Source organism: Hibiscus syriacus, unplaced genomic scaffold (assembly GCF_006381635.1).
Source record: "Hibiscus syriacus cultivar Baekdansim isolate YM2019G1 unplaced genomic scaffold, ASM638163v2 tig00110293_pilon, whole genome shotgun sequence".
Taxonomy (NCBI): Eukaryota; Viridiplantae; Streptophyta; class Magnoliopsida; order Malvales; family Malvaceae; genus Hibiscus; species Hibiscus syriacus.
This window is the reverse complement of record NW_024062665.1, coordinates 428,879-442,945: the sequence shown is the minus strand read 5'-3', so window position 1 is coordinate 442,945 and position 14,067 is coordinate 428,879. Positions and strand designations below refer to the sequence as shown.

General features: G+C 32.1%; 3 protein-coding genes across 3 annotated transcripts; 2 read left to right on the top strand and 1 right to left on the bottom strand.

The window, feature by feature from the left end:
• The first annotated feature begins 3,136 nt into the window (after nt 1-3,136).
• Nucleotides 3,137-3,817, top strand: LOC120116306 (protein FAF-like, chloroplastic). Its single transcript, XM_039136823.1, has one exon. It carries the CDS (start codon nt 3,137-3,139, stop codon nt 3,815-3,817), a length of 681 nt encoding a protein of 226 aa, XP_038992754.1.
• A 5,763-nt stretch (nt 3,818-9,580) lies between these two features.
• Nucleotides 9,581-10,272, bottom strand: LOC120116342. The gene has a single exon (XM_039136854.1). The coding sequence runs from the start codon at nt 10,173-10,175 to the stop codon at nt 9,603-9,605; it is 573 nt and encodes a 190-aa protein (XP_038992785.1). The 5' UTR covers nt 10,176-10,272; the 3' UTR covers nt 9,581-9,602.
• Nucleotides 10,273-10,854: 582 nt separating this feature from the next.
• On the top strand, nt 10,855-12,959 carry LOC120116341 (putative protein TPRXL). Its single transcript, XM_039136853.1, has 2 exons — nt 10,855-11,692; nt 11,938-12,959. Exon 1 carries the CDS (start codon nt 10,901-10,903, stop codon nt 11,681-11,683), a length of 783 nt encoding a protein of 260 aa, XP_038992784.1. The 5' UTR covers nt 10,855-10,900; the 3' UTR covers nt 11,684-11,692; nt 11,938-12,959.
• Nucleotides 12,960-14,067: the final 1,108 nt, after the last annotated feature.

Here is a 14,067-nt window from a genome sequence, read left to right as displayed (position 1 = left end):
TGGTCGTGGTCGTGGTCGTGGTCGTGGTCGTGGTCGTGGTCGTGGTCGTGGTCGTGGTCGTGGTAATACGTGTCTTCGACACGTCCGCGCGGATACTATCTTTTTAGAGAAAATTCTTGGAAGATCGCGTTGCGATTTTCTGAATCGCATTGCGATTCTTGAAAGATCGCGTTGCGATATTCTTTTCAACGTTGCGTTTTTTTAAATCGCGTTGCGATTTTGATATCGCGTTGCGATTTTGTTGGTCATTTTGGCAAATCAAAAAAAAGTTGATTAAAATCGTATATTATAAGATATTTTCGGTCACTGACGCTTTTTTCTCTTTTTTAAATTGTTGTTAACAATCAAACCCTTAAAATAAAAATAAAAAATACATTAGATATTACTTTGACCAAAAAAAATATTAGACACCTAAAATAAATTAATCAGAGGTATAGTTTGAACACTCATTTTTCAATTAATTTTAATTTTTAAATTAAGAAAAGTCCACTTCATATTATTTTTTATAAACTTTTTAAAATAAATTAATTTCCTTTTACTAATAAATAAAATATGGTTTACATAGATTTTTAGGTATTCTATTATTACTAATTAAAAATATTTTTATTTTAGATAAACTTATTTCTCAAAAAAATTGAGTGAGTGTGTTCCAATTTTTTAAGATGAATATATAAGAAAACATAATAAACAAATAACTTAAAATCATATAATTTTTTCATACATATGTATATATATATATATATATATATATATAGTTATGATCCACTGACACAAGGTAAAAATTTTTAGTTTTATACATTTTTAGGGTTGTTGTATGAGTGAAAATAGGTGAAAGAGATTAATTTATTTTCACTCATATCCTAAATTTGTGTAACATGATCCAATAACATAATCCTATCTTATATATATATACTAAATTTCCTTAAACCCTAGGCTTTTTTTCTCTCCCATTTAACCGCCGTTTCTTTGTTTTTTTGCAGGCACCTGTATACATTGTTTTCCTTCTACTTTTCTATATGCATATTTATTTTTCTGTGTTTTTTAATTTTAAATAATTCTATCTTTATGACACGTTTTTCTCTGTCTTTATGACATATTTTCAGTCGTTTAATCATTTTTTGATGGTTGGATTGATGCTGCATCGACTGATTAAGATAACGGTTATTTATTATCATGTTGATATTCTCTTTTTTGGGCACTCAGATTGGGCTTTAATACACAATATGCTCTCGTAAATAGTTTTTTCACGATGCTCGATTCTAATTTTCGGTTGTTGATGATCTTTGAATTGTTTAATCTCCTGTTATGGTTCGTTTATCGATATAATTAGATTTGTTTGTATCTATCTTTTAACATTTTCCTCGTATGATCCTTGAATAATCTTGAATAGCTAATTTATTGTATCAATGGTTATATAGAAATATTCTAATTATATATTTGGTTTACTAACCTTATTATAATTTTGAATATTTTTAAATTTTAATAAAACTAACAACTCTATTTATATATATATATAATTTCTTCTATTGTTGCGGTATATATTCACTACTTTTGTAGCACTATTTATTTTTATGTTTTGGTCTATTTTCTTCTCTTGTAATGATTAGGTGATCTTATGAGGGACATTAAAAAAAAATTGTAGATCTATCGATTGGGGAGGATTGAGATGATACACCAATTTTAAAAGAAAATAGCTCATATCAATCTAAATACTTCAAAACCTGTTTCGCATACCCTTTCCTTACAACGAATGTCATAAATTTTTAATTGATACGAGCGACTCTAGTAAATGACCGACTTTAGTAATATATATATATATATATGAACACATTAAGTAGTTTTAGTGTTGTTTTCTTTACGAGTTGAGTTCGAATATTTGTATAGGTATAATGTGTATGAATTATTAATTGATTAAAAAAATTATCTACAGATATTACTTGTAGGATGAATAATTCGACTTAAACATGACACATAAAATGAAGAATGGGAGCCAATCATATATTGTGAAAAAGAACACACACAAAAAAAGAGTGGATATGTTGTAGAAGGGAGAGGATCGTTGAGAATATTTCAAGGGTTGCATCACAAAACAAGATGCTGCAAATACTTGCTTTGTGCCTCACTTCACTTATCTCATCATCACGCTTTGGAAATTATTTTTCGCTGCCCAGTCACCCTCACCCTTTTTTTTATTCCTTTGGTCCTAAACTCTCCACCTCTCTCAAAAATTAGAATATTATCAATTTTAAAATTTATATTTAATACACTAATAATATATAATTTTATCATATATATTATATTACGTCACATTTGTAAAATGATGGAAAAATATTTTATATTTGATCCAATGGGTGGTCACAATAACAAAATGAATATTATTGTTTTTCATATCATCAAGCTCAAACAATTTTATCTTCATATGTGTGCGCGAGTTTATCTAGATTTAAATATCAACACAAACATAGAGAGATTCATGATTTTTGACTAGGGGACGAACTTACACTATTTTAAAAGATGATAAACTATAAAATTTTAGAGAATAGAAATATATTATCTTTAAAAAAATATTTAAAACATAAGAAAATTTAAAAGATTTAATAGAGAGATTACTTTGATCGCTCTTTATCCATAGCCTAACACATATTATCTTGTAATACTAATAATATCAAAAAGATAAAAAAAAAAATTATATTTAAAAAAAATGTTGGAATGGTGAAGGATTTGTTCAAAGAATCTCAACACTTTAACAATGAACACTCATACTTCTACATACTTGGTGCTTAAACTTAAGATCTCAAGATATAACAACAAATCTTTTGATATCATTTGATTTGTGATATATATTATTTTGAATATGAAACAAAAGTTTTAACTTAGAATAAAAATAGAGAAAGTTGAAAGTGTAAGTTACAAGAAAACATTAACACCTCCAAATATAGAGGGAATAATGTCCACCAAATTGACCCCAACTTGTTAACTACCCATTCATTGAGATACTCCACTAGGAGAGGTACCCAAATCAACTTGTTAATACCAACTTTAACCAACGCCCCTCACATTCCTCGTGTTCTTCCTCTCTACCTTCAAATCTCGTTATATATCTCTTTTTTTTTCTTTTTACTCGGAGATCCAATCCATGGCTGCCTGTGGGAGCATTCAACACATCTTTGAAAACCTATTACCAGAAAACCCTACTTTGCTCGAATCCCTCTCTTCATGGAACCAAATTAAACCTGTAGTGCAGCCTGCTTTCACTGAAATCTTTGGCGAGCTTCATTTCAACGAAAATGTATGTGTTTCCCAGTCTTGTTCTTGCTTTAAAGTTTTGGATTCTCGGAACACTAGGAATGGTACTAATTCCCATGAAAATTATGAAAAGAGTGAAGGCTTTTCATGGAGCTCGGAGAGTCTTCAGTTATGCACTGAAGGGCTTGGTTTTGAGAGCTCCGGTGATGTTGAAGACATGAAACAAGATTGGGAAAACAAAACGAAGACGACGGCGAAACATTCAACGATGGAGAATATGTATGGTGGATTGAAGAGGTCAAGGGGAAGTGGAGGAGGAGGATTTCCACCGCCGATTTCATGTATAGGGAAAAGTGGGAAGCCATGCGTTTGCTTCAAGTCTTACAGGGATGATGGCAGATTTGTGCTGAAACAGGTGAGGGTTCCCACACAAGAATTCTTGCATGCGTGTAGGGAAGATGGGCGTTTGAAGCTGCAATTTGTGCAGCCAGATGATGATGACGAAGTTTTGGAAGATGAACAACTCGAGGAAGAAGATGAACAAGGAACAGCACAAAAGCACGACTCATAATATAACAAAACACAAAATCAAGCTTATTGTGATGCATAGAGAAACTAAAGGAGAAACAAAATAAACTTTTGTATTCCTGTCGTATTGCAATTTGTTAATTAACTAACTTTTCTTATCTTTCTTTTACTCCATTATTTTCATTAAATTGTGAGCATAATTTTCTTTTCATAATTTTATTAAACATAAAATAATGCCGTTACTTGGACTACTGAATCTTTAAAAAAAATATTTTATATAATAATAAATATAACGAATATTTTATTTTATAACTATTATTATACTAAATTAATAAAATAACATCAAATTTTTTTGAATGAAATGCCAGCCTTTTATTGAAGTAAAAGGGTGCCAACAGAACTCCACAGAAACCAATATCACTAGGAAAAGAAAACATGAAACTAAAACCCAACAGAAACCAAAAGAAAAAGAACAAAACAATGGCTGGCCTTTCCTACCCTGCAATCAAAGGATGGTGAACAATGATACTAACAAAGCAAGGAAGATGAAAAAGCTTAGGATCTTGAACCTTTAGAACCCAAATCAAAACCCGAATCAAACCTCTACGAGGGTCAACTCAATCCACCATCTGTCCTTCAACGTTTGAACTTCCACACACCTTGGAGCTTCTTCGATCCAGAAGCGATCGGTCGTACCAAGTTCGGCAGCAGTTGCAAGAAGGTGAGCAGCTAAGTTTTCCGACCTAGGAGTGAACTGAAAGGTGCATGCATGAAATGTTTTCGCTTGCCGCTGTGCTTCCCATGTTAAGGCATTAATTTCCGAAAAGTCGGGTTCTGTCGAAGCAAGCTTCTTAATCACCGTACGAGAGTCCCCCCCAACAATCACATCGTGAAAATCCTGGTCAATGACAAATTGAATCGCATGCACTGCCGCCATAACCTCCGCCATGAAAGCCAAGGTAATATTTCGACTCACTCTTCGACATGCACCCAAAATAAAGTTCTCACTATATCTCATAATGACCCCGGACCATGCTTCGATTTGGGACTACAGGAATCGGGCGTCAAAATTCACTTTTACAGCCGGTGAGGCAGAGAGTTCCCAAAGAACAAAAAAGGGCGACTGAGGACCTGTGAGACTTGAGCTAGTACTAGCAAAATCAAGACCATGTGCCCGAACAAAGGTAAGCATCTTTTCCTTCCTCATCAACGTACCCTTATGGTAATGCTTATTGCGAGCATACCATAAAGCTCAGATGACTACCATAATTTCAGAGTGCTTAGTTGTAAGGTTGTTTCGAAATAACCACTCTAGCCAATAAAAGAAATCCATTGATAAAACCTGGATCGGCCACTGGAACCACAATTCAGACCAAACTAGAGTAGCAAGCTGGTAATCTCGAGCTACGTGTAACCCCGATTCAACCACTCCATCACATCTCCAACACATGGGATTAGTAAGCGGGCGCTTAGTAAATAGGTTTGCATCGTTGGGGGTATAGTTTTGAATGAATTTTCGTATCTATATCTTGATTTTCCTTTGACATGTACAAGCTCGAACATAGTTATAAACGGCTTTGACAGATTGAGAAATACTAATCTCGCCTAGTAGCAAACGATAACCGCTAAGCACACTGAATAATCCCAGATTTTTCTCCACACTAAACTCGACAATCCCCTTAAAGAAATCTGGATATCGGAATTCGGAATTCTTAGAATTTGACTCGCTTCCTCCTCCACGAACAAACTAGTGACAAGTTCAACTTTCTATGATCTCGTGCTATCATCAATTAAGCCAGCTACTTGTGCAACCGGATCATCTCGAGTGGATTCTATATACTGAGGAAACTCATTTGGGAGCCAAGAATCATTCCAGACTGAAATGAAAGTACTCGATCCCACCTTCCATCTCAATCCATTTTCAAGTAGGCCCCTCACACTCCACACACTACGCCATATATAGGAAGGAGCCGATCCGAGCCTTGAATTCAAAAAACCAATCGTGGGGAAATACACCGCACGAAGCAACCTGCCAACTAGAGACGATGGATTTAAAAACAATCACCATCATTGATTTTCCAGAAGGGCTATATTGAATTTCGTCACATCTCTAAAGCCAAGACCGCCACTATCTTTGGGTTGACATAGAGAGCTCCAAGAACACCAGTGAATGCCTCGTTCTTGTTGAAACTCTTGCCGCCAAAAGCGAGCCATGATACTTTCAAGCTCAACACATAAACTCTTTGGCAGCAAAAAACAACTCATGGCAAACAACGAAATATCTTGGAGGACGAACTTTATAAAGACTTCCTTACCTCCTTGAGAGAGAACACGTACACACCAACCATTGATTCGGCTACGAAACTTATCCTTTAAATGTGCAAAAGCACCTTTTTTATTCCGACCAACATTTGTTGGAAGACTCAAATACTTTTCCGGATTCGAAGAATTTGAAACATCCAAAATCCTTCGGATATCTTTTATATTGTCATCAATAACGTTTGAGCTTACAAAATTACCCGATTTGTCAAAATTGACCGCTTGGCCAAATCCATATCCATAGACTCTTAGAATTTCTTTAATTTGTGAAGACACCCGACCCATTACCTCCCTAAAGATTAGACTATTATCTGGAAGATGAGAGATTACTGAATTATAACGATTTATTTTCACTCCTTGCAAATCACCCAGCTGAATTAAAGAACATCAATTTTTCTAATAAATTAGTGAATTTATTAAAGTTCTTAGTGTGGAAGCTAAGATAATTTATATAGATTTCATTTTTCTAATTCTTGCAAAAACTTTTATCAAAACAGGCTTTGAGCTTGTAATAAAATGTTAAAGGTTTCTCAAGAGAATATTTTAAATTAGAATATATTAGATAAATTATATGTTAAATATTTGATGTTTTATTTTTTTCGGTTTAGTCCTAAAAGTTATTTAATTCAAAATTGATCGTTATTTAAATATAAAATGTGTAATGTTATATATAATAAAAATAATTATATTATATTTGATATTAAATGAAAATTAAATTAAATAAATAGAAATTATTTTATAAATAAATAAAAATTTAATGTAAATTATATGTTTAGTACATAAACTATTATTTTTGTTTCGTTTTGATACTTAAACTTTATTTTTTTTCAAAATCATACTTAACGTTTAGTTTGTGTTTCATTTTGGTACATTTTCGTTAAAAACTTAACATTGATAATGTCGTGTCACCATAAGACAATGTCACATCATCATTGAAAAAATTAAAAAAATATCATGTCAACAATTTTGTTAAACTTGTAACGGAGGGGTACTGTGAACATAAACCCTATACTCATAGGAAACCCTAAACCTTAAATAACAAGTTGTAAACCTTAATAATCAAAAAATAAACCTTTAATCTTGAAACCTAAACCTTAAACCCTAAATCATTGGTATTAAATCCTTAAGTTTCACCCTAAACCCTTAACTGTTAACCCTAACCCCTTAACCTTAAACAATTAACCCTATATCCTAAACCATTAACCTCTTGAACCATAAACTTGGAACCCTAAATCATGAACCATAAATCCTAAATCAAAAGCATGAGCTTCGAGCTCTAAACCTTTAGCCCTGAACTAACCAACTAATCCGTATATATATATGAGTTAAGATTCACTTATACAATGTAAAATATTTTTAATTTTACACATATATAGAATTGTTGGATGAGTGAAAATAGACGACTGGGATTAATAATAGCAAATGAAAAAATATTCACTAAAAAAATAAATAAAAAAAATTAATCTAAGCCGTCTATTTTTATTCGTCTAATTATCCTAATTTTAGATAAAACAAAAACAATTTTAAATCTTATCCCTATATTTCAGTAAGCAATTTGCAAGGCCACAATTTAACCAAAATCTAAGAAATGAATCAAGCAAGGCCCCAAACCATGTGGCATTTGAAATCCGTTGAGATCTTAATCAAGTGACAGCAAGACCCTTTCGGTTTTTTCTGGGACCTCCTTAGTCATCTTCAGCTCCCCTAAAATTTGTCATTCTTTTTATGTTAAATTCCATGTACAAATTATAAATTTAATACATGTTTTCTTAATTTGATAAACTTAAACTTTTATAATTTTTTAGATTTTAATTTTTTTCATCTCAGCCTAATAATATAAATACAATATAATTAAATTATAAGAATTTAAGATAATTAAATTGAAAAAAAAAAACATAAACTACAATTTATGTATAATACAAGAAGTAATAATACAATTGGACTTCACAAATTTCTAAAACTAAGAAAAGAATTTGACTTGCAAGCATAATTTTGTAACAGAAGAATTTAGCATTCTTTCCAACGCTTGTTGTGACTTTCTTATCTCACAAAATTAAACATTCAGCCACATACGGATTTATTGTTTTGTGTTTAAATTTTTTTTTTTAAAAAAGGGTCCAATTTTCCATATTGTAATCTATAACCAAACATTTCTTTCTTGAAAAAGCAATTGAGGTATAAATTAAGATTTAAATCATGGTTAGGGTTACATTTTTTACTGTGTTATATTTATTACGATTACAAATATAATGAATAATATTACGTTCAATACATGTATTATAATCTTGAATTTTTTAAATTCACACAACTTAGTGTAAACCACAATAGTTACGGAACAATAACAAAATTAAGAGTTTTTCTAAAGAAAATTATCATAACGAAATAATAACATGATTAACAACTAACTTTTTTCGTAATTAATTATTATATGTTAAATTACATCCGTAATCCACTATTATATGATTAACAATAATCGTTTCGAACAATACAACTATTTCTATATAATAAATATCAAAATATGAAACAAGGGCTCTCCTACACCACACAAATGGCAACGAAGCCAGCCATTCATTGTAATCATTTTATTATTTAATACCCAAAGTTAGGTTATTATCAATTCATACGCTTCAAATACATGGATATGCTTGAATGCAACATTCAGTGTCTTGTTATGGATTTATTGAGTAGTTTTTAAATTCAATGGTAAAAAAAAATATTATTTTTAAGATTTTAAATTCAATTAATTATACAAAATATCTGTATATCAATAAATTAAAAAATTAAATAAATTCTATCATATAAGATTATTAAAAAAAACTCTATTTAACTTTATGTAAAAATAATAAATTACATATTTAGTATTTAAACTATTAATTCTATTTTATTTTAATACATAAACTTTCATTTATTTTAAAATTATACTTAATATTTATTTTTTTGTTTCGTTTTAGTACATCGTAATTAAAAATTTATAAGATAACACTTTTTATAGGTAAATTTCATCATTAATCACTCAAATATATTTTCACGTTTATTTTGGTCATTGAAATTTATTTTTTAAAATTAATCACTTAACTTTCAAATTATTCACAATTTAATCTCTCTAACTTTCAAATTTATTTTTTATTTTATTTATATATTAATTAAATTATAATAAAAATATAATATCACAAAAATTATTAATAAAATAAAATAATTGAAGTATAAACAAATTAAAAGTTTAGTAATTAAATTAAAAGATTTTAAATTTTAATTTTCAAAATAAGAGTACAAAATAGTTAATCGATTAATGATAAAATTTACTCATAAAAATATTACGTGATACTTTTAATGATGGATGTTAAAATAAAATAAAATTAAATATTATATATAATTTAAAATAAAATAAAATTTTAAATATTAAAACGAAATAAAAATAATAATTTAAATACTACTAGTCTAATTATCCAAGAAAATACCACAAATCAAAAGCAGAGAGATAGCTGCATGCACTAAATTTATAGTAATTATCAAGTAGTGAAAATCTCCAACTGGGAATTATTTTCTTGATCAATCACATCAAGAAAAATTGGATCAACGGTAACATGACAATCCACGTGTACCTTAAACCTATGATCCCACCATACCACCTTAGCCGTACCGCTGATTTCTACCTTAGCATCAAGCACCATTTCTCTTTTCTCCACGTCAGCGAAGAACTTACTCGCGTGGTGAGCCAACTCCACCCCGTCCAGCTGAGCCGGCAACTCCAGAACCCGACAAGACCGTGGCGGCTGCGACCCGGCTTTCACGTGAGCGGAGCCGAGAAAGGAGCCGTCGTAGAAGATGGACATGGTGGTGGAAGAGTAGTGGATGGGCGTGATGTTGGGGTTGGTGACGTGAACGGTGAGGATTAGGTCGGCGTTGATGTTGGAGAGGTTTATCTTGAAGGAAGTGAGTTTGATGGAGATGAGGTGGAAAGTTGGGTCCCTTGGTTTGGCGCTGATGAAAGCGGAGGCCGCCATGGCCGAGGCTGCTCCGATAAAAGCAGAGGTCCAACTCCAAATGACCTTTTTGGCAATGGGTTTTTGTGGAAATTCCATTGTTAGATTTGGTTCTTTTAGAAACGGTGATGGAGTGAGAGGGTGAGGATGGAGTGAGAGAACTGGGAAAGCGTATGGCCGATGGTTCTGAAAATTACGGAGTTATCCACATGCTTTTGGGTTGTCGTGAGAGTGTACAATCATTAAAATTAATTAATTCGATTGAGTTACTTGATATTAGATTCTAAAATGTCACAAACAACTTTAAAAATATATTATATTTAATAAAAAATATAATATAAAGTTTTATGTTTAAAGTTTAAGTTTGAATTTAACTTAAATTCGAACTTTGGTTGAGTTAAATTTAAAAATATTTTAAGTTTAAAGTTTTTCGATTTCAAATTAAGATTAATTTTAAATTTGATTCTAACGTTATAATTTTAAATTTTTAAACTTTTAAATCTAATCAAAATCACTTTTGAATTAAATTAAATCAAATAATAATTAAATTTGACTCGACTAATTTACGATTCTAACCCCCTCTTATTGTGAAATGATATTTTAATGGTTATTAATAAAGAAAATAATACTATAATTTTAGAATTCCGTGGAAAAAATTGGATCCACATCGCCATACTCTTACGTAGTTACATTATCGTATTTATCCATAAATAAATAAATAAAAGGCGACCGACTTTTTCTTGTCGTATCCCTTTCACGGTGTCCTTTTTACACGTCACTTTCCTTCCGCACAAATTAATGGGAGAAGAGGACTCTCTTTTACCATGGAACGCAGCCGCCACGAATCTCCGATGAACAACCCCACCCGATCCACCTCTACCATGGAATTCACCGTACCTTCCCGTTTCCGCCAAACGAAATCCCCTTCAACTGACAGATTCCTCAGCGTTTACCCCCACGCTCCTCCATCTGACAACCCTTCATCCTCTTCCGCCGTCGGGGAAGAGCTCAACGAAGATGACATATTCTTCTACGACAATAAATCCGATGGTTCCAATTCCTCTGGCGGCCTCCGTAATTCTCTCCAGCCAACATCATCTCTGTCCTCCTCCCTTCTTAACCATAAATCCTTTCCTCTCTCCGAGAACTTTGGAATCCTAGCCGCCATACGGGACTCGTCCCGCCCGAGCTCCCACTTCTTTCAAAAACCCTCAATTTCTTCGTCACCGTCGTCTTCCTTCGCTGCCGCTTCAGCAACTTCATCCGCTTCTCGTTTAATCCCTTCGATTCCGAAACCGCCACAAGAGCGAGTCCCGATCGGCGCGTCCCCCTCTTCTTCTTTAGGAATTTATCATCAATCGGCGCCGGTAAACGTGCCTATTCTGGCGAAAACGATGAGAAAAAACAGGGAGTTCGAGGATGATTTGGAGTTGGACGTGGAGGAAGAAGGGGAAATGTTGCCGCCGCATGAGATTGTAGCCAGGAGCTTAGCGCAGTCCCCTATGTTGGCTTGTTCGGTGCTGGAAGGCGTGGGAAGAACCCTAAAAGGAAGGGATCTTAGGAAAGTAAGGAATGCTATTTGGAGACAAACTGGGTTTCTTGATTAATTGTGGAAGGTATTTTGATTTTGATTTTGATTTCCTTTTTCTATTTCTGTTTTTAGTGTTCTGATTATTGACTGTTGTATGTGGAAAAGTATTAAGTATTCGATTAATGAAATCAAAATCTATTGCTTTATGCATATTGCAACGCCATTTATGAAATCATTAAGTATAGAAAATAACATAAGAATTTAGAAACCGACAGTATTAACCTTCATGCATATTGTAAATTAATCAAAGTAACCTTTGCTAAATTATAGATTACGCCGAGTTGGTTGTTGAGTGGTTGTTCTGCGGAGTTTCCGGTTGAATGCATTGAGGTACTTCTGAAGAATGCTCGAATTTTGGCATTCCTTGTTGGCTTGATAGCTTGGCTTGATTATTCATATGGTGCTAGTGTGCATGGTTCTGCATTTCTCAGTTGGCTTGTTGTTCAAGTGCTTATTCGGAGTTCGATAGTTAAATGATGGTCTTTTTCGAGTAGGTGCTAACTGAAACAGAGTAAGAACCCATGTCTTATTACTGTCTAACAAGGCAAAATAATATTGTTGGTGGATTGAACTCCTTGCTGAAACTGATACATGTGTCTCTGAGAACATGTCTGAATTGAACTCCTTAGGTCATAACCTCGGCAGCGAAACTTGAGAAAGAATCGATGATCTACAGAAGCTTTTCGGAATTTAGAGGATTGGATCATATTTTAGTTATGCTCCGCCAGAACTTTGCTGATGTAGGTACCAGTGTGTCTGAGACCTGTTATAGATGTTAATTGTTAGGCACTAATGGCAGCGAACTCGATCTATGGGAACTTCTGAAATTTAGAGGATGGAATCTCTTATATCTGAAGCTTTTCCGTAGTTCTTAGAATTCTCATTCTTGTAGTTCCCTTATAAAGCAAGGTTCTTTTAGGTAAATTATCCTGAGTCTTGTGAATTCACGATTTTTTTGAAGAAAATTAGTGGTAAATAGCAAACTAGTACCAGAAATAAACCCTGTTGAAGTTAAAATAAGTTGCACAAAGGGGATTAATAGTAATAAACTTAAACATCATTTTCGTTGGTGGGATGGGATGCGATGCGCCTCTGAAAGATTGTTCACTTGAATTTCTGAAGTTGTGTGCTGCCCTACAACTCAACTATAGAACTTTCATGCAGAAGTATTTCATCTGGTAATGTAGATGATGAAGCTGTTGTTGTGAACAATTCCATGATTTATCGAGGCCTGGGTTTTGCTTTAAACTTGTTTTATGAACAGATCAATAATGGCTTGTTGTTATGGTTGTGTTGTCAAAATCTTTTACTGTGGGGAAAAATTATTAATCTGTAATCTAATTCTCTGCTAATGAATTGCTCCTCGCCTCTCTAAGCCTTTCAATAAGCTGCATTGTTTCATATCATTAGCAAAGAAAGATGAGCCAATTTTATAGTTTGGGTTGTTCAATTTGAATCTTATCGACTTGCCTCAACTCTGGATATTTATTGACATGCATTTTTAAATGGTTAAAGGATTTAGAAAATCATTTGTGAAAAAAAATCAATTGCCATTATGAAAAGTGCCGCTATTTGATTTTTTTTAGGATAAAGTATACAAATGACTCATGATTATAGGACATTGTTTTGTTGAATATCGATTATTAAAAATTATAAAATAATCTTTTGACTACAAGGCATTATTTTTTTTTTGAGTCTCTTGATTATCAAAAGTTACAAATTTGTGACCCGATTATTCATATGTTCTAAATTCATCTTTCTTTACTAAAAAAGTGACGACAATCTGAGTTGCATGTTAATCTGTTGATTGAGATATGAGTCATTTGAGAATTTGTGATCAGATTTTATTATATCACAATTGACATGTTAATGTTTAGTTTAGGTTATTGTTAATCTTTTTAACATAAACTAATGAGTTTGGAACATATGAATAGTCGGATAATCATTTTGTAACTTTTAATAATCGGTGGACACATTAAATTAATGCCCTTTAGTAAAGGGATCATTTCGTAATTTTTTATAGTCTAGGAATTTAATAAAAAACACTTTATAATTGGGGACTAGTTGTGTACTTTATCGAAGTGAATACAAGATAATATTTGTTTAGAATTTTTTAAGTGGTTAATTAATTGATCTAACGGTTTTTTTAGTTGAACAATTTGACAAAGTGTATGTTTTCTGTCCAATTAGATATTCATATATGTCTTTAAGGTTAAATTAGATAATTGGAAGTTCGTTTAAATTGGAATCAAATAATATAATAAAATTTATAATAAAATTTGAAAAAAAAACCAATAACTAGATTCAATTTTAAAAAAAAGTCAAGTTTAAGTTATAAAATAACATTCAAATTAATTGAATTTTTTATATGATTCGATTTGATCGATTGCTCATCACTAC